The sequence below is a fragment of the Physella acuta genome, unplaced genomic scaffold (genome assembly GCF_028476545.2).
Source record: "Physella acuta isolate Inbredline_101_S28 unplaced genomic scaffold, ASM2847654v3 ptg000667l, whole genome shotgun sequence".
Taxonomy (NCBI): Eukaryota; Metazoa; Mollusca; class Gastropoda; family Physidae; genus Physella; species Physella acuta.
In genome coordinates, this window is record NW_026732186.1 from 421019 (window position 1) to 443115 (window position 22097).

Below are 22097 nucleotides of genomic sequence, written 5' to 3' on the forward strand. Positions count from 1 at the left end.
CAGTAGACGGCCAGGCGGTGCGGTGGCAGCGAGCTAAAATCAATCACTTGCCGTTTTGTTTGATTTTTTTAAATCGATGACTAGACTGCAACAGCAGCTAAGCTTTTGTATCATTTTAGTTCTAAGCCCCTACCCTGTTATCCCTCCCCTACCCCCACGTACCCCCCACCCCCACAGCCCGTGGGTCGATAAGTTTTCCTGATTTTGTTCCAGTGACCTGACCTGCTCACTCAGCCATCTCATACAATATTGACACGGCTATTTGATCACACCACACACATTGACACACACACATCACACCACACACACCACACACACCACACACACCACACACACACCACACACACCACACACATTGACACACACACCACACACATTGACACACACACCACACACCACACACACCACACACCACACACACCACACACACCACACACATTGACACACGCATTGACACACACACCACACACACGACACACACACATTGACACCACACACCACACACGCACTGTCTCACACATGCACACACACTGTCATACATACATTCACACACAAGTTTACACACACACGCACACAAACCTATTCACACACACTCCCTGTCTTTCTCTCACACACACTCATGTACACAATCACACACACTGCCATACAAACAATCACATCCGCTCCCTCTCTCTCTCTCTCTCTCTCTCTCTCTCTCTCTCGCATACACACACGCACACATACACAATTATACAGACTCCCACACATACACACTTAAAATGGAATATCTCTCTTCAATCCCTCACATTCGACTCACACAATCTTTCTCTCCCTTTCTCTCTATTATAAACCCGCACACTCACATATGCACACACACAGGTGCAGGTTTAACGTCAGACCTACTTTGTAACCATGGCAACACATCAGTAGGGTGGTTTACTTGTTCACACACGTCTGTTTACAGAGCGGGAAGACAAAATTGAGCTCGCTGTTTGACCAGACGATTGCCTGCACAAATTCCTCAACCAAAGAACGATGGGAAGTAACTCTGGGAGATAACTCTCACAATATTTTATCTACCTCAACGTACCACGTGACTGCAAAAATAAGTCCGTCCAGATCAAGCAGTCGCTAGTTTACTACGTCACCCAGCCGCTCGTTTTATGATAGACAGCTGGTGTTGGGCCTCTGCAGTAGTCTGTGTGTTCGTGTGTCTGTGTGTCCGTGTGTCTGGCCCCATTGAGAACCCACCATCCAGTATTTGTGTCTGATCTTCCAAAATGGCGGCCGATTATGTCAGAATCCAGAGCCATCAGACGTGGAAATAATTGGACGATAATTTAATTCATTAATGGACATACTGTGTAGGCTTGTCACCACGCATGTTAGCGGTAATCGTTCAAAACATCACTCACAGGGTGCAACATACAAAAAAGTCCTCATCACCTACAAGGTCACATAAGGTCACACAAGGACCCATAACGTGTCACATACAATCAACTAAACCGACGTATAACGGACACATTCTTAGAGCCACAAAGTTCTTGTTTTTAGAAGTTTTTATTTAGTTCGCAACCTTTGTTTATGGCAAATCTTGTAATTCGATTTTGACCCACTTCTAATGCAGCGATTTCGTTCAATTTTTCCAGATACGTTCCACTGCGATGACAATGCATGAATATGAATTCTTTAATTTAATTAGAGAGACAGTTTAATTTAAAAATTACTATATTCAAATTAAAAGGAGAGATAAAAAGATAAAAATATGAGCTAGCAATCGCTTGGTCAGAAGGCCGTCGTGGTGAACTATCACTTCACGCTCGATTGATTTCACGTGTGTAGTATGAACGAGGTGAGGCAGTTAACTATGTTTTAGAGATCAAAAGCTACTGAACGGATTTTAACGCATATTTGTAGTCTTATTTGTAGTCTTATTTGTATTGTCAACTGTTTTTCGAACGAACGACTAAAAGAAAAGTGGAAAATAAAATTAATTAATTAAAAAAAAAAACTCTTTATAATAACAAGCTTTTACATGCATTGAAAATAAGAAAATAAAACAAAAGTTATTAGTAAAAGCTTTGGTTGCTAAAAAATGTAAGTGATCTCATTAGCGATCAAAGTTTTCATTAGTAAAGTTTGTTTTATTTTCTTATTTTCAAAGCGTTTAAAAGCTTGTTATTATAGATTTATTTTATTTCTACTTGAACAGCCTTTAAAAATGACGTACATTTCGTCGATGGGCATTTCTAATCGCTAGAAGAATGGACAAATCAAAATCTGATTAGACAGATAATTGACTAAAAGTGCGGAGATGTCGTTTCTAAAAATAGCCGAAGATCCGGTATTTAGTATAGCCGAGTGTTGACATAGAAATCAATAAACAAACGAAAATAGCTCATTTGTTCTAGTTGGGAAGATTGGGCGAGTTTGTAGGTTTTAAAATTATTCTTCTGATTGTACTGGGGGGGGGGGGGGGGTGTGCGGAGTGTACTGGGGGGGCGTAGTGTATTGGGGGGCGGAGTGTACTGGGGGGCGGAGTGTACTGGGGGGCGGAGTGTATTGGGGGGGCGGAGTGTACTGGGGGGCGGAGTGTACTGGGGGGCGGAGTGTATTGGGGGGGCGGAGTGTACTGGGGGGCGGAGTGTACTGGGGGGCGGAGTGTACTGGAGGGGGGCGGAGTGTATTGGGGGGCGGTGTGTATTGGGGGGGTTGAGTGTATTGGGGGGCGGTGTGTATTGGGGGGGTGGAGTGTCCTGGGGGAGTGTACTGGGGGGCGGTGTGTACTGGAGGGGGGTTCGGTGTGTACTGGGGGGGGGGCGCAGTGTATTGGGGGCGGAGTGTATTGGGGGGGGGGGCGGAGTGTACTGGGGGAGTGTACTGGGGGCGGAGTGTATTGGGGGGGCGGAGTGTATTGGGGGGGGGGGCGGAGTGTACTGGGGGAGTGTACTGGGGGCGGAGTGTATTGGGGGGGCGGAGTGTACTGGGGGGACGGAGTGTACTGGGGGTGGAGTGTATTGTGGGGGCGGAGTGTATTGGGGGGGGGGCGGAGTGTACTGGGGGAGTGTACTGGGGGCGGAGTGTATTGGGGGGGCGGAGTGTACTGGAGGGGGTTCGGTGTGTACTGGGGGGGGGGGCGGAGTGCGGAATGTATTGTAGGGGCGGAGTGTATTGGGGGGGCGGAGTGTACTGGGGGGAGTGTACTAGGGGCGGAGTGTATTGGGGGGGAAACAACATTGTGTGAGTGAGTGGTGTGTGTGTCAGGTGTGTATTGAGTGTGTAGGTGTGTGTATGCACGCGATGACAAATACTGTTAACAAAACACAATACCAAAGGTCTTGGATTCAAGGCTAGCATGGCTCATGGTCTGAAGCTGTGTTCCTTTATTTTTCTCGGGGTGGATGGGGGAGGGGTGTGGGAACCAAACTTTAAACTTTTGAAAAGTGTGAGTGAGGGGAAGGGGGAAAACACTTAAATTTCCGTTGGAGCGGGTGACACCGCATATTTTGTAAACAACAGATGTAAATATAGGAGGTGGGGGTGCTCTGGGGGAGAAGGGGGTGGTATTGCCCCGTCCCCAAGAGATCCCTGAATGAAAATCTAGTGTGAAGACAGCATATAGGAGGAAATGACAGGAAGTTTTACATCAATCCGATCATGAACTGTAGGTCTAGTTTATGTGTCGAAGGTATGAACTGTAAGCCTAGTTTATGTTTTGAAAGCAAAATAAAATACCACAAAACAAAACAATTTCTCCACGCTTACAACACACAATATGTATTCCTAATTACGTAGCCAATCAAATACAATATTTCAAAATTGGTATTGTGTGGCGAAGTTTTTGAAACAAATATTTAGCATTTAAGTAACATAATTATTAGTTGGCATAAAATATTTAATAAAATTATTAGGGCATATTTATTAAATTTAATATTTGAAAGATTAAGTGTGATTTATATTTAATTAAATGATCTCTATGTAAATTTTAGTTGAAGGGTTTAGTACATGTTAACATGCGTTAACAAAAGAAAAAGATAAAAGTTCCCGCGAACCGGATTCGAACCAGTGACCTAAGGATAGCTTCATTCATCTACAGTCCTCCGCTCTACCAACTGAGCTATCGCGGGTCATGCTGTATGTAAGGATTGTATGATGTCACGATTAAAACTTTGATCCAGTGTAGGTAGGTCCATGAAACAACTTCATTTGCCCCAAGCAAGAAATTTTCTATCGATCTCAATGACCGCCATGAGAGTAAGGCCAGCTTCATACGTGGATGTGTATTTATTTCAGTCGTTTCATTTTTTTCTACATCAGCAGTAGGACTGAGAAATAGAAGCAGACAAACAAAGACAAACATTCTAACGGTCTAGGGTCTGACTCAACAAAACTTCCATATAATCACCATTAGTTGGTTTAGTGATTATCTTGCGGGTCTAATTATTTATCCTATAATTCCAATAATATCTTAACTAATTAGTTTTCTACATTACAACATAGGTTTTGATCAGCTATTGGATCAAAAGAGAAAAAATGTTAAAATAAAAACAGAAAAAGTTCCCGCGAACCGGATTCGAACCAGTGACCTAAGGATAGCTTTGTGACACCTACAGTCCTCCGCTCTACCAACTGAGCTATCGCGGGAGATATGTGAGACTCTAAATATTTTAAACTTGTAATTATGAAGATGATGAACCATTGGTACATTTAGAGAAAATAACAGACCATCTACAGATCTAGTTGCTTGTATCACACACGGAGGGCACTGTCAGTCACAAGTGAGTTGACTGAGGCTGTCAGTCAGGAGTGAGTTGTGTCAGTCAGAAGTGAGTTGACTGAGTCTGTCAGTCAGGAGTGAGTTGTGTCAGTCAGAAGTGAGTTGACTGAGTCTGTCAGTCACAAGTGAGTTGACTGAGGCTGTCAGTCACAAGTGAGTTGACTGAGGCTGTCAGTCACAAGTGAGTTGACTGGGTCTGTCAGTCACAAGTGAGTTGACTGAGTCTGTCAGTCACAAGTGAGTTGACTGGGTCTGTCAGTCACAAGTGAGTTGACTGAGTCTGTCAGTCACAAGAGAGTTGACTGAGGCTGTCAGTCACAAGTGAGTTGACTGAGGCTGTCAGTCACAAGTGAGTTGACTGAGGCTATTCAGTCACAAGTGAGTTGACTGAGGCTGTCAGTCACAAGTGAGTTGACTGGGTCTGTCAGTCACAAGTGAGTTGACTGAGTCTGTCAGTCACAAGTGAGTTGACTGGGTCTGTCAGTCACAAGTGAGTTGACTGAGTCTGTCAGTCACAAGAGAGTTGACTGAGGCTGTCAGTCACAAGTGAGTTGACTGAGGCTGTCAGTCACAAGTGAGTTGACTGAGGCTATTCAGTCACAAGTGAGTTGACTGAGGCTGTCAGTCACAAGTGAGTTGACTGGGTCTGTCAGTCACAAGTGAGTTGACTGAGTCTGTCAGTCACAAGTGAGTTGACTGAGGCTATTCAGTCACAAGTGAGTTGACTGAGGCTGTCAGTCACAAGTGAGTTGACTGGGTCTGTCAGTCACAAGTGAGTTGACTGAGTCTGTCAGTCACAAGAGAGTTGACTGAGGCTGTCAGTCACAAGTGAGTTGACTGAGGCTATTCAGTCACAAGTGAGTTGACTGAGTCTGTAAGTCAAAAGTGAGTTGACTGAGTCTGTCAGTCACAAGTGAGTTGACTGAGTCTGTCAGTCACAAGTGAGTTGAATGAGTCTGTCAGTCAGAAGTGAGTTGACTGACTCTGTAAGTCGCCTAAGGCGCTACGTTAATTGGATTGGTTTTTGTGTCATTCTGGTGCACTCACACCGCCTGTAAGGTCCTGAAATGGTGGGGGGGGGGGGGGGGGGTTGTGGGGGGGGGGGGAGAGGGTAGAGCGATGTTTGGACAGTAATATGATGCGCGCCTGTGTATATGTGTGTGTGAGCGTGTGTGTAGCCTACTATGCTTGCTTGTGTATGTGTGTATACATTACTTTATGTTCTAATCACGTATCACCTAGGCTTCTCTAAACTGTTCAGTAAAATATACGGGGACAACTGGACTTTTGATTGGTTTTAGGTGGATTGTTTAATGAAATGTAGGATGCTAATTACGTCCACTGCTACTGGATCTAGCCGTTCAAAACTTTAAAATTGTTTCGCCCTTAGAAACAAGCGTGAATTTTTAAATAAAATCTTTTTTTTTACTGTAAAAACTGTTTTCCCTTTCTGTGCGCTATTCCACGACACAGAAGAATGGAATCATTTTAATGAATACATAACAGAAAATAACGATTAGTGGGGGGGGTGGGGGGGGGGGGGAATACCGCGTAATAGCGGTTGGTTCTGGGTCAGGTGCATGGGTCAGTGTGTGTGTGTGTGGGGGGGGGGGGTTCGCCTACTTTGGTCAGGTGCATGGGTCAGTGTGTGTGTGGGGGGGGGGGTTCGTCTACTTTGGTCAGGTGCATGGGTCAGTGTGTGTGTGTGGGGGGTCGTCTACTTTTGTCAGGTGCATGGGTCAGTGTGTGTGTGTGGGGGGGTCGTCTACTTTGGTCAGGTGTGTGTGTGGGGGGGGGTCGTCTACTTTGGTCAGGTGTGTGTGGGGGGGTCGTCTACTTTGGTCAGGTGTGTGTGGGGGGGGGGTCGTCTACTTTGGTCAGGTGCATGGGTCAGTGTGTGTGTGTGGGGGGGGGGTCGTCTACTTTGGTCAGGTGCATGGGTCAGTGTGTGTGTGTGGGGGGGTCGTCTACTTTGGTCAGGTGTGTGTGTGGGGGGGTCGTCTACTTTGGTCAGGTGCATGGGTCAGTGTGTGTGTGTGGGGGGGTCGTCTACTTTGGTCAGGTGTGTGTGTGGGGGGGTCGTCTACTTTGGTCAGGTGTGTGTGTGGGGGGGGGGGTCGTCTACTTTGGTCAGGTGTGTGTGTGGGGGGGGGGGGTCGTCTACTTTGGTCAGGTGCATGGGTCAGTGTGTGGGGGGGGGGTCGTCTACTTTTGTCAGGTGCATGGGTCAGTGTGTGTGTGTGGGGGGGTCGTCTACTTTGGTCAGGTGTGTGTGTGGGGGGGTCGTCTACTTTGGTCAGGTGCATGGGTCAGTGTGCATGGGTCAGTGTGTGTGGGGGGGGTCGTCTACTTTGGTCAGGTGCATGGGTCAGTGTGTGTGGGGGGGGGGTCGTCTACTTTTGTCAGGTGCATGGGTCAGTGTGTGTGTGGGGGGGTCGCCTACTTTGGTCAGGTGCATGGGTCAGTGTGTGTGTGTGTGGGGGGGGGGGGTCGTCTACTTTGGTCAGGTGTGTGTGTGTGGGGGGGGTCGTCTACTTTGGTCAGGTGTGTGTGTGTGGGGGGGGGGTCGTCTACTTTGGTCAGGTGTGTGTGGGGGGGGGGGGTCGTCTACTTTGGTCAGGTGTGTGTGTGTGGGGGGGGTCGTCTACTTTGGTCAGGTGCATGGGTCAGTGTGTGTGTGTGTGGGGGGGGGTCGTCTACTTTGGTCAGGTGTGTGTGGGGGGGTCGTCTACTTTGGTCAGGTGTGTGTGTGGGGGGGTCGTCTACTTTGGTCAGGTGTGTGTGGGGGGGGTCGTCTACTTTGGTCAGGTGTGTGTGTGTGGGGGGGTCGTCTACTTTGGTCAGGTGCATGGGTCAGTGTGTGTGTGTGGGGGGGGGGGTCGTCTACTTTGGTCAGGTGTGTGTGTGGGGGTGTCGTCTACTTTGGTCAGGTGCATGGGTCAGTGTGTGTGTGTGTGGGGGGGTCGTCTACTTTGGTCAGGTGTGTGTGGGGGGGGGGGTCGTCTACTTTGGTCAGGTGTGTGGGGGGGGGGGTCGTCTACTTTGGTCAGGTGCATGGGTCAGTGTGTGTGTGTGGGGGGGGTCGTCTACTTTGGTCAGGTGTGTGTGGGGGGGTCGTCTACTTTGGTCAGGTGTGTGTGGGGGGGTCGTCTACTTTGGTCAGGTGCATGGGTCAGTGTGTGTGTGTGGGGGGGGGGTCGTCTACTTTGGTCAGGTGTGTGTGTGGGGGTGTCGTCTACTTTGGTCAGGTGCATGGGTCAGTGTGTGTGTGTGGGGGGGGGGGGTCGTCTACTTTGGTCAGGTGCATGGGTCAGTGTGTGTGTGTGGGGGTGTCGTCTACTTTGGTCAGGTGCATGGGTCAGTGTGTGTGTGTGGGGGGGGGTCGTCTACTTTGGTCAGGTGTGTGTGTGGGGGTGTCGTCTACTTTGGTCAGGTGCATGGGTCAGTGTGTGTGTGTGTGGGGGGGTCGTCTACTTTGGTCAGGTGTGTGTGGGGGGGGGTCGTCTACTTTGGTCAGGTGTGTGGGGGGGGTCGTCTACTTTGGTCAGGTGCATGGGTCAGTGTGTGTGTGTAGGGGGGGGGTCGTCTACTTTGGTCAGGTGTGTGTGGGGGGTCGTCTACTTTGGTCAGGTGTGTGTGTGGGGGGGTCGTCTACTTTGGTCAGGTGTGTGTGTGGGGGGGTCGCCTACTTTGGTCAGGTGTGTGTGTGGGGGGGGGGGGCGTCGTCTACTTTGGTCAAGTGCATGGGTCAGTGTGTGTGTGGGGGGGGGTCGTCTAATTTGGTCAGGTGCATGGGTCAGTGTGTGTGTGGGGGTCGTCTAATTTGGTCAGGTGCATGGGTCAGTGTGTGTGTGGGGGGTCGTCTAATTTGGTCAGGTGCATGGGTCAGTGTGTGTGTGTGTGGGGGGGGGGGTCGTCTACTTTGGTCAGTGTGTGTGTGTGGGGGGGTCGTCTACTTTGGTCAGGTGCATGGGTCAGTGTGTGTGTGTGTGGGGGGGGGTCGTCTACTTTGGTCAGGTGTGTGTGGGGGGGTCGTCTACTTTGGTCAGGTGCATGGGTCAATGTGTGTGTGTGGGGGGGTCGTCTACTTTGGTCAGGTGCATGGGTCAGTGTGTGTGTGTGTGGGGGGGGGGGGGGGGTCGTCTACTTTGGTCAGGTGTGTGTGGGGGGGTCGTCTACTTTGGTCAGGTGTGTGTGTGGGGGGGGTCGTCTACTTTGGTCAGGTGTGTGTGTGGGGGGGGTCTACTTTGGTCAGGTGTGTGTGTGGGGGGGGGGGTCGTCTACTTTGGTCAGGTGCATGGGTCAGTGTGTGTGTGTGGGGGGGTCGTCTACTTTGGTCAGGTGTGTGTGTGGGGGTGTCGTCTACTTTGGTCAGGTGCATGGGTCAGCGTGTGTGTGTGTGGGGGGGTCGTCTACTTTGGTCAGGTGCATGGGTCAGTGTGTGTGTGGGGGGGGGGGGGGTCGTCTACTTTGGTCAGGTGTGTGTGGGGGGGTCGTCTACTTTGGTCAGGTGTGTGTGTGGGGGGGGGGTCGTCTACTTTGGTCAGGTGTGTGTGTGGGGGGGGGGTCTACTTTGGTCAGGTGTGTGTGTGGGGGGGGGTCGTCTACTTTGGTCAGGTGCATGGGTCAGTGTGTGTGTGTGGGGGGGTCGTCTACTTTGGTCAGGTGTGTGTGTGGGGGTGTCGTCTACTTTGGTCAGGTGCATGGGTCAGTGTGTGTGTGTGGGGGGGGGGTCGTCTACTTTGGTCAGGTGTGTGTGTGGGGGTGTCGTCTACTTTGGTCAGGTGCATGGGTCAGTGTGTGTGTGTGGGGGGGGGGGGTCGTCTACTTTGGTCAGGTGTGTGTGTGGGGGGGGGGGTCGTCTACTTTGGTCAGGTGTGTGGGGGGGGGGGGTCGTCTACTTTGGTCAGGTGCATTGGTCAGTGTGTGTGTGTGGGGGGGGGGGGTCGTCTACTTTGGTCAGGTGTGTGTGGGGGGGTCGTCTACTTTGGTCAGGTGTGTGTGGGGGGGTCGTCTACTTTGGTCAGGTGTGTGTGTGGGGGGGGGTCGTCTACTTTGGTCAGGTGTGTGTGTGGGGGGGGGTCGCCTACTTTGGTCAGGTGTGTGTGTGTGGGGGGGGGGGTCGTCTACTTTGGTCAAGTGCATGGGTCAGTGTGTGTGTGGGGGGGGGGGGGGGTCGTCTAATTTGGTCAGGTGCATGGGTCAGTGTGTGTGTGGGGGTCGTCTAATTTGGTCAGGTGCATGGGTCAGTGTGTGTGTGGGGGGTCGTCTAATTTGGTCAGGTGCATGGGTCAGTGTGTGTGTGGGGGGTCGTCTAATTTGGTCAGGTGCATGGGTCAGTGTGTGTGGGGGGGGGTCGTCTACTTTGGTCAGGTGTGTGTGGGTGGGTTGTCTACTTTTGTCAGGTGTGTGTGTGTGGGGGTCGTCTACTTTGGTCAGGTGTGTGTGTGGGGGGGGGTCGTCTACTTTGGTCAGTGTGTGTGTGTGGGGGGGTCGTCTACTTTGGTCAGGTGCATGGGTCAGTGTGTGTGTGTGTGGGGGGGGGGTCGTCTACTTTGGTCAGGTGTGTGTGGGGGTCGTCTAATTTGGTCAGGTGCATGGGTCAGTGTGTGTGTGTGGGGGGGTCGTCTACTTTGGTCAGGTGCATGGGTCAGTGTGTGTGTGTGTGGGGGGGGGTCGTCTACTTTGGTCAGGTGCATGGGTCAGTGTGTGTGTGTGGGGGGGTCGTCTACTTTGGTCAGGTGCATGGGTCAGTGTGTGTGTGTGGGGGGGTCGTCTACTTTGGTCAGGTGCATGGGTCAGTGTGTGTGTGTGTGGGGGGGGGTCGTCTACTTTGGTCAGGTGCATGGGTCAGTGTGTGTGGGGGGGGGGGTCGTCTACTTTAGTCAGGTGCATGGGTCAGTGTGTGTGTGTGGGGGGGTCGTCTACTTTGGTCAGGTGCATGGGTCAGTGTGTGTGTGTGTGGGGGGGGGGGGGTCGTCTACTTTGGTCAGGTGCATGGGTCAGTGTGTGTGTGGGGGGGGGTCGTCTACTTTGGTCAGGTGCATGGGTCAGTGTGTGTGTGTGGGGGGGGGGGTCGTCTACTTTGGTCAGGTGCATGGGTCAGTGTGTGTGTGGGGGGGGATCGTCTACTTTGGTCAGGTGCATGGGTCAGTGTGTGTGTGTGTGTGGGGGGGGGGGTCGTCTACTTTGGTCAGGTGCATGGGTCAGTGTGTGTGTGTGTGGGGGGTCGTCTACTTTGGTCAGGTGCATGGGTCAGTGTGTGTGTGTGTGGGGGGGGGTCGTCTACTTTTGTCAGGTGCATGGGTCAGTGTGTGTGTGTGGGGGGGTCGTCTACTTTGGTCAGGTGTGTGTGGGGGGTCGTCTACTTTGGTCAGGTGCATGGGTCAGTGTGTGTGTGTGGGGGGGTCGTCTACTTTGGTCAGGTGCATGGGTCAGTGTGTGTGGGGGGGTCGTCTACTTTGGTCAGGTGCATGGGTCAGTGTGTGTGTGGGGGGGGGGTCGTCTACTTTGGTCAGGTGTGTGTGGGGGGGTCGTCTACTTTGGTCAGGTGTGTGTGGGGGGGTCGTCTACTTTGGTCAGGTGCATGGGTCAGTGTGTGTGTGTGGGGGGGGGTCGTCTACTTTTGTCAGGTGTGTGTGTGGGGGGGGGGTCGTCTACTTTGGTCAGGTGCATGGGTCAGTGTGTGTGTGTGGGGGGGTCGTCTACTTTGGTCAGGTGCATGGGTCAGTGTGTGTGTGTGTGTGGGGGGTCGTCTACTTTTGTCAGGTGCATGGGTCAGTGTGTGTGTGTGGGGGGTCGTCTACTTTGGTCAGGTGTGTGTGTGGGGGGGTCGCCTACTTTGGTCAGGTGCATGGGTCAGTGTGTGTGTGTGGGGGTGTCGTCTACTTTTGTCAGGTGCATGGGTCAGTGTGTGTGTGTGGGGGGTCGTCTACTTTGGTCAGGTGTGTGTGTGGGGGGGGGGGGGGTCGCCTACTTTGGTCAGGTGTGTGTGTGTGTGGGGGGGGGGGGGGTCGTCTACTTTGGTCAAGTGCATGGGTCAGTGTGTGTGGGGGGGGGGGTCGTCTACTTTGGTCAGGTGTGTGTGTGGGGGGGGGGGTCGCCTACTTTGGTCAGGTGTGTGTGTGGGGGGGGGGGGGGGGGTCGTCTACTTTGGTCAAGTGCATGGGTCAGTGTGTGTGGGGGGGGGGGTCGTCTACTTTGGTCAGGTGTGTGTGTGGGGGTGTCGTCTACTTTGGTCAGGTGCATGGGTCAGTGTGTGTGTGTGTGGGGGGGGTCGTCTACTTTGGTCAGGTGTGTGTGTGGGGGGGGGGTCGTCTACTTTGGTCAGGTGTGTGTGTGGGGGGGGGGTCGTCTACTTTGGTCAAGTGCATGGGTCAGTGTGTGTGGGGGGGGGGTCGTCTACTTTGGTCAGGTGTGTGTGTGGGGGGGGGGGTCGCCTACTTTGGTCAGGTGTGTGTGTGGGGGTGTCGTCTACTTTGGTCAGGTGCATGGGTCAGTGTGTGTGTGGGGGGGGGGGGGTCGTCTACTTTGGTCAGGTGTGTGTGGGGGGGGGTCGTCTACTTTGGTCAGGTGTGTGTGGGGGGGGGGTCGTCTACTTTGGTCAGGTGTGTGTGTGTGGGGGGGTCGTCTACTTTGGTCAGGTGTGTCCTCTTGTTGGTCCGTGAGGATGGTAGGTCAGAGGTCATGTCCGGTGTACCAGCATCCTGTTGTTGTGTGCACGTGAGTGACAGACACACGTCTGACCGACAGACGGTTGTTGACGGATAACATCTTGACGTCAAGTGGACAATTGCCTACAACAGGGGTGAAGTGACGCCAACATCATCCCAGACACATCATCGGATGGGAAGATGTGGTACCTGATAGCTCGACTCTCGAGTGGCGGGGTGGGGGCATTGCTTACACATACATGCTCCACACATACAGGCTACACACTCGACACACACATACAGGCTACACACTCGACACACACATACAGGCTACACACTCGACACACACATACAGGCTACACACTCGACACACACATACAGTCTACACACTCGACACACACATACAGGCTACACACTCGACACACACATACAGGCTACACACTCGACACACACATACAGGCTACACACTCGACACACACATACAGGCTACACACTCGACACACACATACAGGCTACACACTCGACACACACATACAGGCTACACACTCGACACACACATACAGGCTACATACATACAGGCTACACACTACCTACACACATACAGGCTACATACATACAGGCTGCACGCTACCTACACACATACAGGCTACATACATACAGGCTACACACTACCTACACACATACAGGCTACATACATACAGGCTGCACGCTACCTACACACATACAGGCTACATACATACAGGCTACACATTACCTACACACATACAGGCTACATACATACAGGCTGCACGCTACCTACACACATACAGGCTACACGCTACCTACACATATACAGACTACACGCTACCTACACACATACAGGCTACATACATACAGGCTGCACGCTACCTACACACATACAGGCTACACGCTACCTACACACATACAGACTACACGCTACCTACACACATACAGGCTACATACATACAGGCTGCACGCTACCTACACACATACAGGCTACACGCTACCTACACACATACAGACTACACGCTACCTACACACATACAGACTACACGCTACCTACACACATACAGACTACACGCTACCTACACACATACAGACTACACGCTACCTACACACATACAGACTACACGCTACCTACAAACATACAGACTACACGCTACCTACACACATACAGACTACACGCTACCTACACACATACAGACTACACGCTACCTACACACATACAGACTACACGCTACCTACACACATACAGACTACACGCTACCTACACACATACAGACTACACGCTACCTACAAACATACAGACTACACGCTACCTACACACATACAGACTACACGCTACCTACAAACATACAGACTACACGCTACCTACACACATACAGGCTACACATTTGTTCTGCACACTCAAGCTCACACTCGACAACAGAGAGCACAACACAGACACACACACACAAACAAGGATAGACACACACGCACTCACATTTTATACTCATGGTAAAATTAAACGAAAGGTATAATTTTATTTTTCAAAAGTAATGCACAGGAAAAAATAAAGTTCCCGCGAACCGGATTCGAACCAGTGACCTAAGGATAGCTTCATCCATCTACAGTCCTCCGCTCTACCAACTGAGCTATCGCGGGATAATTACAATCTCGTTTTAAAAGATAAATTCCTATCAGAAATTAATACGCACATTTATTGGTATTAAAATTCGCAATTTCATTCTCTTTATTTTGTTGAGTTCAACAGTTCACACATTCGTTATAAATGTGTTTGAAATAAACAATTTGAAAAAAAAACTTATCGAGCTTTAGGCTGGGTTTGACTGATGACATCTGACTGATGACATCTGGCTGGTGACATCTGACTGGTGACATCTGACTGGTGACATCTGACTGATGACATCTGGCTGGTGACATCTGACTGGTGACATCTGACTGATGACAGCTGACTGATGACATCTGACTGGTGACAGCTGACTGGTGACATCTGAATGGTGACATCTGACTGATGACATCTGACTGGTGACAGCTGACTGGTGACATCTGGCTGATGACATCTGGCTGGTGACATCTGACTGGTGACAGCTGACTGATGACAGCTGACATCTGACTGATGACATCTGGCTGGTGACATCTGACTGGTGACAGCTGACTGATGACAGCTGACTGATGACATCTGACTGGTGACATCTGGCTGATGACATCTGGCTGGTGACATCTGACTGGTGACAGCTGACTGATGACAGCTGACAGATGACATCTGACTGATGACATCTGGCTGGTGACATCTGACTGGTGACAGCTGACTGATGACAGCTGACTGATGACAGCTGACTGATGACATCTGACTGATGACATCTGACTGGTGACAGCTGACTGATGACATCTGACTGATGACATCTGACTGGTGACATCTGACTGGTGACATCTGACTGGTGACATCTGACTGATGACATCTGACTGGTGACATCTGACTGGTGACATCTGACTGGTGACATCTGACTGATGACATCTGACTGGTGACATCTGACTGGTGACATTTGACTGGTCACATCTGACTGTTGACATCTGACTGATGACATCTGAACTAGACCAGCGTCATGACTATAAGTTGTCATTTCAGAGTGGAGTTGCTTTAGTGGCTGAATGATCACACCTTGAGAAGTTTCAAATAAACAAAAAGTTTTTAGTGGCTGAATGAAGGTTCAAATAAACAAAAATGTAAGTTAGCTGAGGAAATTATAATGTGCTGATGTAGGTGACAAAGATACAACACTTTAACAACAGTCGTCGTCATACCACTAAAGCCCCCCCCCCCCCACACCCACCCCTTTCTAATGCTGATAGTTGACTTAGGGGTCGATGAATGAGGTGTGGTGATGTGGAGATGTGGGCGGGGAGGTTTAGGTGAAGTTAGCAGAAGATATCCGCGGTCCTGCTTGTAACAGCTCTATGTAAGGGAGACAACAAATAAAACAAAAAGCAAGGGAGCTTATCCGTGTTGACTTGGTTTACCTCAAGTGGCACTTGGAAAGTTTTGTTGGAATGGGGTTTTAGGAAAATCTTAACGCCACTTGAAACTAATGAATCACCTACAATACTAGGTGCCGCTCTACGTGTCAGATGTAGATTGTCAAATAATTTGCATAATTAATTAGGGCGTCGCTCAGTTTTTTTAACTTTTTATTCTTACGCTTTAGTTAAAGGTTTCTTAAATTAGAAAGAAACGGGACAATAATTAAATTGTTTCTTGGAATGGTTACTAAAATGATGTGAAATAATTATTCTAAACATTTAATTATTAATTTTAGTTGAAGGTTGTAAAACATTTTAAGAAAATGCAAGAAAAAAGTTCCCGCGAACCGGATTCGAACCAGTGACCTAAGGATCGCTTTTAACAACTACAGTCCTCCGCTCTACCAACTGAGCTATCGCGGGCCATGCAAACTGTGCCAAGCTAACGATGTAGCCGATGCGGCCCAGTAAAGCCAGCCAGTGCGCGACGTGTGCTGAGTGGGCTGATCAAACTGAAACTATTATTGCCGACTTTTAAATTTCTACATTTCTAAGTGGTTTTCAAAAACGAAATATTTCCCAGAATAATCAAACAGAAAACGCTGTAAACTCTATTAAAAATTATCGTGATTAAAACGTAAATATTTTTTCTTTGTTTTGCGAAACATTATGTTTTTTTAACATGATCGCGTCTACATTTCTAGTCTAAGTCTAAAAATACTGTCTCAACCAAAACAAAATTGTGACAACATTCATTTCTCAACTGTTGTCAATCTCGTTTTTGTTTAAAATAATATAATGTGATTGTGTGATTCATTAACCATTTTAAAGTCTAATTATTATCCCATTTTAATCGCATGCGCTTAGAAAATTTAAAGAATGAAACGTATTGTTTTACGAAGTCGAAGTTGATGTCGCCTCTCTTTCTTCAATCATACGCATCAAAGTAATTAATTAGTAGAAGTTACACTTGGGTGACTTCAATGTTTAAGTCAAAGTCTGCGTAGAGGTACCTGTGTGTCTTTACATCTGGATGTTTTGTATAATAGTTACATTTAGTTCTTGTCTTATAAGTACATTGTAATCCATCTAACTTAGATTCTATATATTTGTGTTATAAGTAGATCTACGTTTTAAAAGTTTTGTTGTGCGTGATTTAGTTATTTCGGAGGCCCTATATTTTATGTTTGTGTTATAACTAGGCCCTATATTTTATGTTTGTGTTATAACTAGACCCTATATTTTATGTTTGTGTTATAAGTGGGCCCTATATTTTATGTTTGTGTTATAACTAGGCCCTATATTTTATGTTTGTGTTATAACTAGGCCCTATATTTTATGTTTGTGTTATAACTAGACCCTATATTTTATGTTTGTGTTATAACTAGGCCCTATATTTTATGTTTGTGTTATAACTAGACCCTATATTTTATGTTTGTGTTATAACTAGGCCCTATATTTTATGTTTGTGTTATAACTAGACCCTATATTTTATGTTTGTGTTATAACTAGGCCCTATATTTTATGTTTGTGTTATAACTAGGCCCTATATTTTATGTTTGTGTTATAACTAGGCCCTATATTTTATGTTTGTGTTGAAACGTTCATAAGTAACTCGAGCAGTTACTTACAGGAAATACTTGTAATGGGCAGACAACTTAAAATTCACTTAACACATTTTGTTTCAAGTACCCAACTGAGAGAAAGACCCCCCCCCCCCCCCCTACACACAACTTGTAAACACAAGTGTAATAAGACGTACACACCCTCATAAAATACGCATCTTTGTGTGGTGTGTGTTAGATCTAATCCGATATCTTATGTTTTAGGTATCTACAATGTGTGTTAGATATAATCAGAAATCTCATAGTTTTAAGTATTTAAAACATATAAATGTTATGTATCGTGTTAGACTTAATGGCATCTTACACGTGAATCATTTGATATTATTATCTACCATTAGTTGGGGAGAAATGTCGTTAACACATAACACACACATACAATATGTTACACTAACTATATGTTACACTAACAATATGTTACACTAGCAATATGTTACACTAACAATATGTAACAGGGTCAGTCAACCAGTGGCGGAACAAGAAAAAAAGGGCCACCCCGCAAAAATTTTTTTTAGGCCCCCCATATATATATATATATATATATATATATATATATATATATATATATATATATATATATATATATATATATATATATATATATATATATATATATATATATATATATATATATATATATATATATATATATATACAATAACATAATACGAACATAGGATACTCGTTGCTGTCCTGTTCGAAATTTGAAAAAAACATCAATTTAAAAAATGTTCAACATCATGTCATGTGTGTAAGTGCATTAGCGTGTTTTGTGAAAAACCAGTGTTAATTAATTTTTAATAGAAGCCCTCGTAGAAACTCGTCGGTCAAAATAATATAAAACATGAAAGCTTTGTATAAGTAATGGTGTCTCGTGTTATGTTTATTATTATTTTTTTTGTAGTTATATTATTAATTTTCTAAATATTATTGATTTAATACATCTCAATACATTTCCTTTTTATACATTATCATTCTTTAGTAATTACTTATTAAAAAAATAATAATTAAGAGAAGTAATTGCTTTTTAATTTGTTTAGTACAAATCTATTAAATCGTGCTTATGATCACCCCTATTTGACTATTTTTTAAAAAGGGAAATAAGTCATGGTTTGAACATTTGCTTATCTTTGATACGTTTAATTGTAGATGAAAGACTCGGCTTTCAAAGTTGTTTAAAAACAAAGGGAAAAAGAAGATACAAGAGTGTGGGGTGGTGTCTATAGAATAAAGATAATCCAACCGCAGCTACGGTAATTTTTTACAAAACAACTATCAAGTCAAAAATGAAAGAAAATTTACTTTTTTTTTAACTATAAAAAAATTTATTATGGTTGGCTCTGGGCCCCTAAATGGCGTGGGCCCCCCCGCATTGCGGGGTCTGGCGGCACTGTAGTTCCGCCCCTGCAGTCAACTAACTTGTGACTGACAGTGCCCTCCGTGTGTGATACAGGCAACTAGATCTGTAGATGGTCTGTTATTTTTTGTCTAAATGTACCCACTGGTTCATCATCTTCGTATTCACATCTTCAACATATTGCACGCTTGTAACATCTCCCGCGATAGCTCAGTTGGTAGAGCGGAGGACTGTAGTTGTTATATTGCCATCCTTAGGTCACTGGTTCGAATCCGGTTCGCGGGAACTTTTTTTTGTTACTCTTTTTTATTTTGATCCAATAGCAAAACTAATCAAAACCTCTGCTGTAATGTAGATAACGAATTAAGTTAGAGAGTTGGAATTAGATGGTAATTAATTAGATCAGCGAGATAATCACTAAACAGAAGCAGACAACTAATGCTGATCAGATGAAAGTTTTGTTGAGTCAGACCCTAGATTGTTAGAATGTTTGTCTTTGTTTGTCTGCTTCCATTTCTCAGTCCTACTGTTGATGTAAAAAACAATTGAACGACTGAAATAAATACACATCCACGTATGAAGCTGGCCTTACTCTCATGGCGGTCATTGAGATCGATAGAAAATTTCTTGCTTGGGGCAAATGAAGTTGTTTCATGGACCTACCTACACTGGATCTAGGTTTTGATGGTAATATGATACAATCCCCTAAGTAAGTATGACCCGCGATAGCTCAGTTGGTAGAGCGGAGGACTGTAGATGAAAGAAGCTATCCTTAGGTCACTGGTTCGAATCCGGTTCGCGGGAACATATTTTTTTTATAGGTACGTTTTTTATTATTCGTTTTAGTAATAACGACTACCACCGAAATACAATAGTCGCCGGGTAAAAAAAAATTTGTCAGGTGTACAAAATGTTTAAAAGACGCTACTGACCCTATATGTAGGTTTCTATCAGAGTGGACGACATTCGTTCAGGTCAGCCCCACTTGTGGTGTGGTGGGGTCAGTCCAACGTGTGGTGTGGGGGGGGGGGGGGGTCAGTCCCACGTGTGGTGTGGTGGGGTCAGTCCCACGTGTGGTGTGGGGTGGTCAGCCCCACGTGTGGTGTGGTGGGGTCAGTCCCACGTGTGGTGTGGGGTGGTCAGCCCCACGTGTGGTGTGGGGTGGTCAGTCCCACGTGTGGTGTGGTGGGGTCAGCCCCACGTGTGGTGTGGTGGGGTCAGCCCCACGTGTGGTGTGGTGGGGTCAGCCCCACGTGTGGTGTGGTGGGGTCAGCCCCACGTGTGGTGTGGGGGGGGGGGTGGTCAGCCCCACGTGTGGTGTGGTGGGGTCAGTCCCACGTGTGGTGTGGTGGGGTCAGTCCCACGTGTGGTGTGGTGGGGTCAGCCCCACGTGTGGTGTGTGGGGGGGGGGGGTCAGCCCCACTTGTAATGTGGCGTAGTGTGGGGAAGTCAGCCCTACGGTTGGTGTGGTGTGCACATGTAAACACGGAGGTAAACTTTGAGCTGCATCAAAATTAATCACAATATGGAGGATGTCAATACAATACAAAACATCCCTACATTGATGTCACTACAATACAAAACATCCTAACCAATGTCAGTACAAAAAAAAAAAACATGCCTACATATGTCAGTAACATACAAAACATCCCTATTCATGTCAGTAACATACAAAATATCTTGTCATTGTTACTGTAAAGGAAGTTTGAATCTAGTAGTTCCCACTGCAGCACGGAAATGACGTCAAAAGTGTCGCGAGTCATCGAATTTCTGCGTCAAACGATTGGTCGAGAGGTTGTAATGTCCTAAATGATCCGTGGGTTTGTTCATTTTTGTTGTAGTGGCGGGGACTGTCCGGCTAAATTACTCACTTGTAAATACACATTGATTGAAGCTCTTCGTGATGATCGTCAGATAGATAGGACTATGGGGAAGTCCTCTTAGGACAATGGGGAAGTCCTGTTAGATGGGACTGTGTGAACTTTAAAGTCCTCAGACATGGTACAACTAGTGATATACCCGGTACCAATCGACCACAAGACTACCCCCCGTACCAATGGACCACAAGACTACCCCCCGTACCAATGGACCACAAGACTACCCCCCCGTACCAATGGACCACAAGACTACCCCCCGTACCAATGGACCACAAGGCTACCCCCCCCCGTACCAATGGACCACAAGACTACCCCCCGTACCAATGGACCACAAGACTACCCCCCGTACCAATGGACCACAAGACTACCCCCCCCGTACCAATGGACCACAAGGCTACCCCCCCGTACCAATGGACCACAAGACTACCCCCCGTACCAATGGACCACAAGACTACCCCCCCCGTACCAATGGACCACAAGACTACCCCCCCGTACCAATGGACCACAAGACTACCCCCCCCGTACCAATGGACCACAAGGCTACCCCCCCCCCCCGTACCAATGGACCACAAGACTACCCCCCGTACCAATGGACCACAAGGCTACCCCCCGTACCAATGGACCACAAGACTACCCCCCGTACCAATGGACCACAAGGCTACCCCCCCGTACCAATGGACCACAAGGCTACCCCCCCCCGTACCAATGGTCCACAAGACTACCCCCCCCGTACCAAAGGACCACAAGACTACCCCCCGTACCAATGGACCACAAGGCTACCCCCCCCCCCCGTACCAATGGACCACAAGGCTACCCCCCCCCGTACCAATGGTCCACAAGACTACCCCCCCCCCGTACCAATGGACCACAAGACTACCCCCCGTACCAATGGTCCACAAGACTACCCCCCCCCGTACCAATGGACCACAAGACTACCCCCCGTACCAATGGTCCACAAGACTACCCCCCCCCCCCGTACCAATGGACCACAAGACTACCCCCCGTACCAATGGACCACAAGACTACCCCCCCCCCGTACCAATGGACCACAAGACTACCCCCCCGTACCAATGGTCCACAAGACTACCCCCCCCCGTACCAATGGTCCACAAGACTCCCCCCCCCCCGTACCAATGGACCACAAGACTACCCCCCCCCGTACCAATGGACCACAAGACTACCCCCCCCCGTACCAATGGTCCACAAGACTACCCCCCCCCCGTACCAATGGACCACAAGACTACCCCCCGTACCAATGGTCCACAAGACTACCCCCCCCGTACCAATGGACCACAAGACTACCCCCCGTACCAATGGTCCACAAGACTACCCCCCCGTACCAATGGACCACAAGACTACCCCCCGTACCAATGGACCACAAGACTACCCCCCCCCCGTACCAATGGACCACAAGACTACCCCCCCGTACCAATGGTCCACAAGACTACCCCCCCGTACCAATGGTCCACAAGACTCCCCCCCCCCGTACCAATGGACCACAAGACTACCCCCCCCCCGTACCAATGGACCACAAGTCTACCCCCCCCCCCGTACCAATGGACCACAAGGCTACCCCCCCGTACCAATGGACCACAAGACTACCCCCCCGTACCAAAGGACCACAAGACTACCCCCCCCCCGTACCAAAGGACCACAAGACTACCCCCCCCCGTACCAAAGGACCACAAGACTACCCCCCCCCCCGTACCAAAGGACCACAAGACTACCCCCCCGTACCAAAGGACCACAAGACTACCCCCCCCCGTACCAAAGGACCACAAGACTACCCCCCCGTACCAAAGGACCACAAGA

The 22097-nt window shown here is 48.4% G+C and overlaps 1 protein-coding gene and 6 non-coding genes across 7 annotated transcripts; 2 read left to right on the forward strand and 5 right to left on the reverse strand.

Annotated features, from left to right (window-relative positions):
- Positions 1 to 4021: 4021 nt before the first annotated feature.
- On the reverse strand, positions 4022 to 4106 carry Trnay-gua (transfer RNA tyrosine (anticodon GUA)). Its single transcript is given in 2 exon segments — positions 4022 to 4057; positions 4070 to 4106. It is a non-coding gene; the product is annotated as a tRNA-Tyr (tRNA).
- Positions 4107 to 4537: 431 nt separating this feature from the next.
- On the reverse strand, positions 4538 to 4623 carry Trnay-gua (transfer RNA tyrosine (anticodon GUA)). The gene is given in 2 exon segments: positions 4538 to 4573; positions 4587 to 4623. It is a non-coding gene; the product is annotated as a tRNA-Tyr (tRNA).
- Positions 4624 to 13967: 9344 nt separating this feature from the next.
- On the reverse strand, positions 13968 to 14052 carry Trnay-gua (transfer RNA tyrosine (anticodon GUA)). The gene is given in 2 exon segments: positions 13968 to 14003; positions 14016 to 14052. It is a non-coding gene; the product is annotated as a tRNA-Tyr (tRNA).
- Positions 14053 to 14222: 170 nt separating this feature from the next.
- Positions 14223 to 15032, reverse strand: LOC131948957 (zinc finger protein 761-like). Its single transcript, XM_059310685.1, has one exon. The coding sequence runs from the start codon at positions 15030 to 15032 to the stop codon at positions 14223 to 14225; it is 810 nt and encodes a 269-aa protein (XP_059166668.1).
- A 735-nt stretch (positions 15033 to 15767) lies between these two features.
- Trnay-gua (transfer RNA tyrosine (anticodon GUA)) lies at positions 15768 to 15852 on the reverse strand. Its single transcript is given in 2 exon segments — positions 15768 to 15803; positions 15816 to 15852. It is a non-coding gene; the product is annotated as a tRNA-Tyr (tRNA).
- A 2755-nt stretch (positions 15853 to 18607) lies between these two features.
- On the forward strand, positions 18608 to 18693 carry Trnay-gua (transfer RNA tyrosine (anticodon GUA)). Its single transcript is given in 2 exon segments — positions 18608 to 18644; positions 18658 to 18693. It is a non-coding gene; the product is annotated as a tRNA-Tyr (tRNA).
- Positions 18694 to 19127: 434 nt separating this feature from the next.
- On the forward strand, positions 19128 to 19212 carry Trnay-gua (transfer RNA tyrosine (anticodon GUA)). The gene is given in 2 exon segments: positions 19128 to 19164; positions 19177 to 19212. It is a non-coding gene; the product is annotated as a tRNA-Tyr (tRNA).
- The last annotated feature ends 2885 nt before the right edge of the window (positions 19213 to 22097 follow it).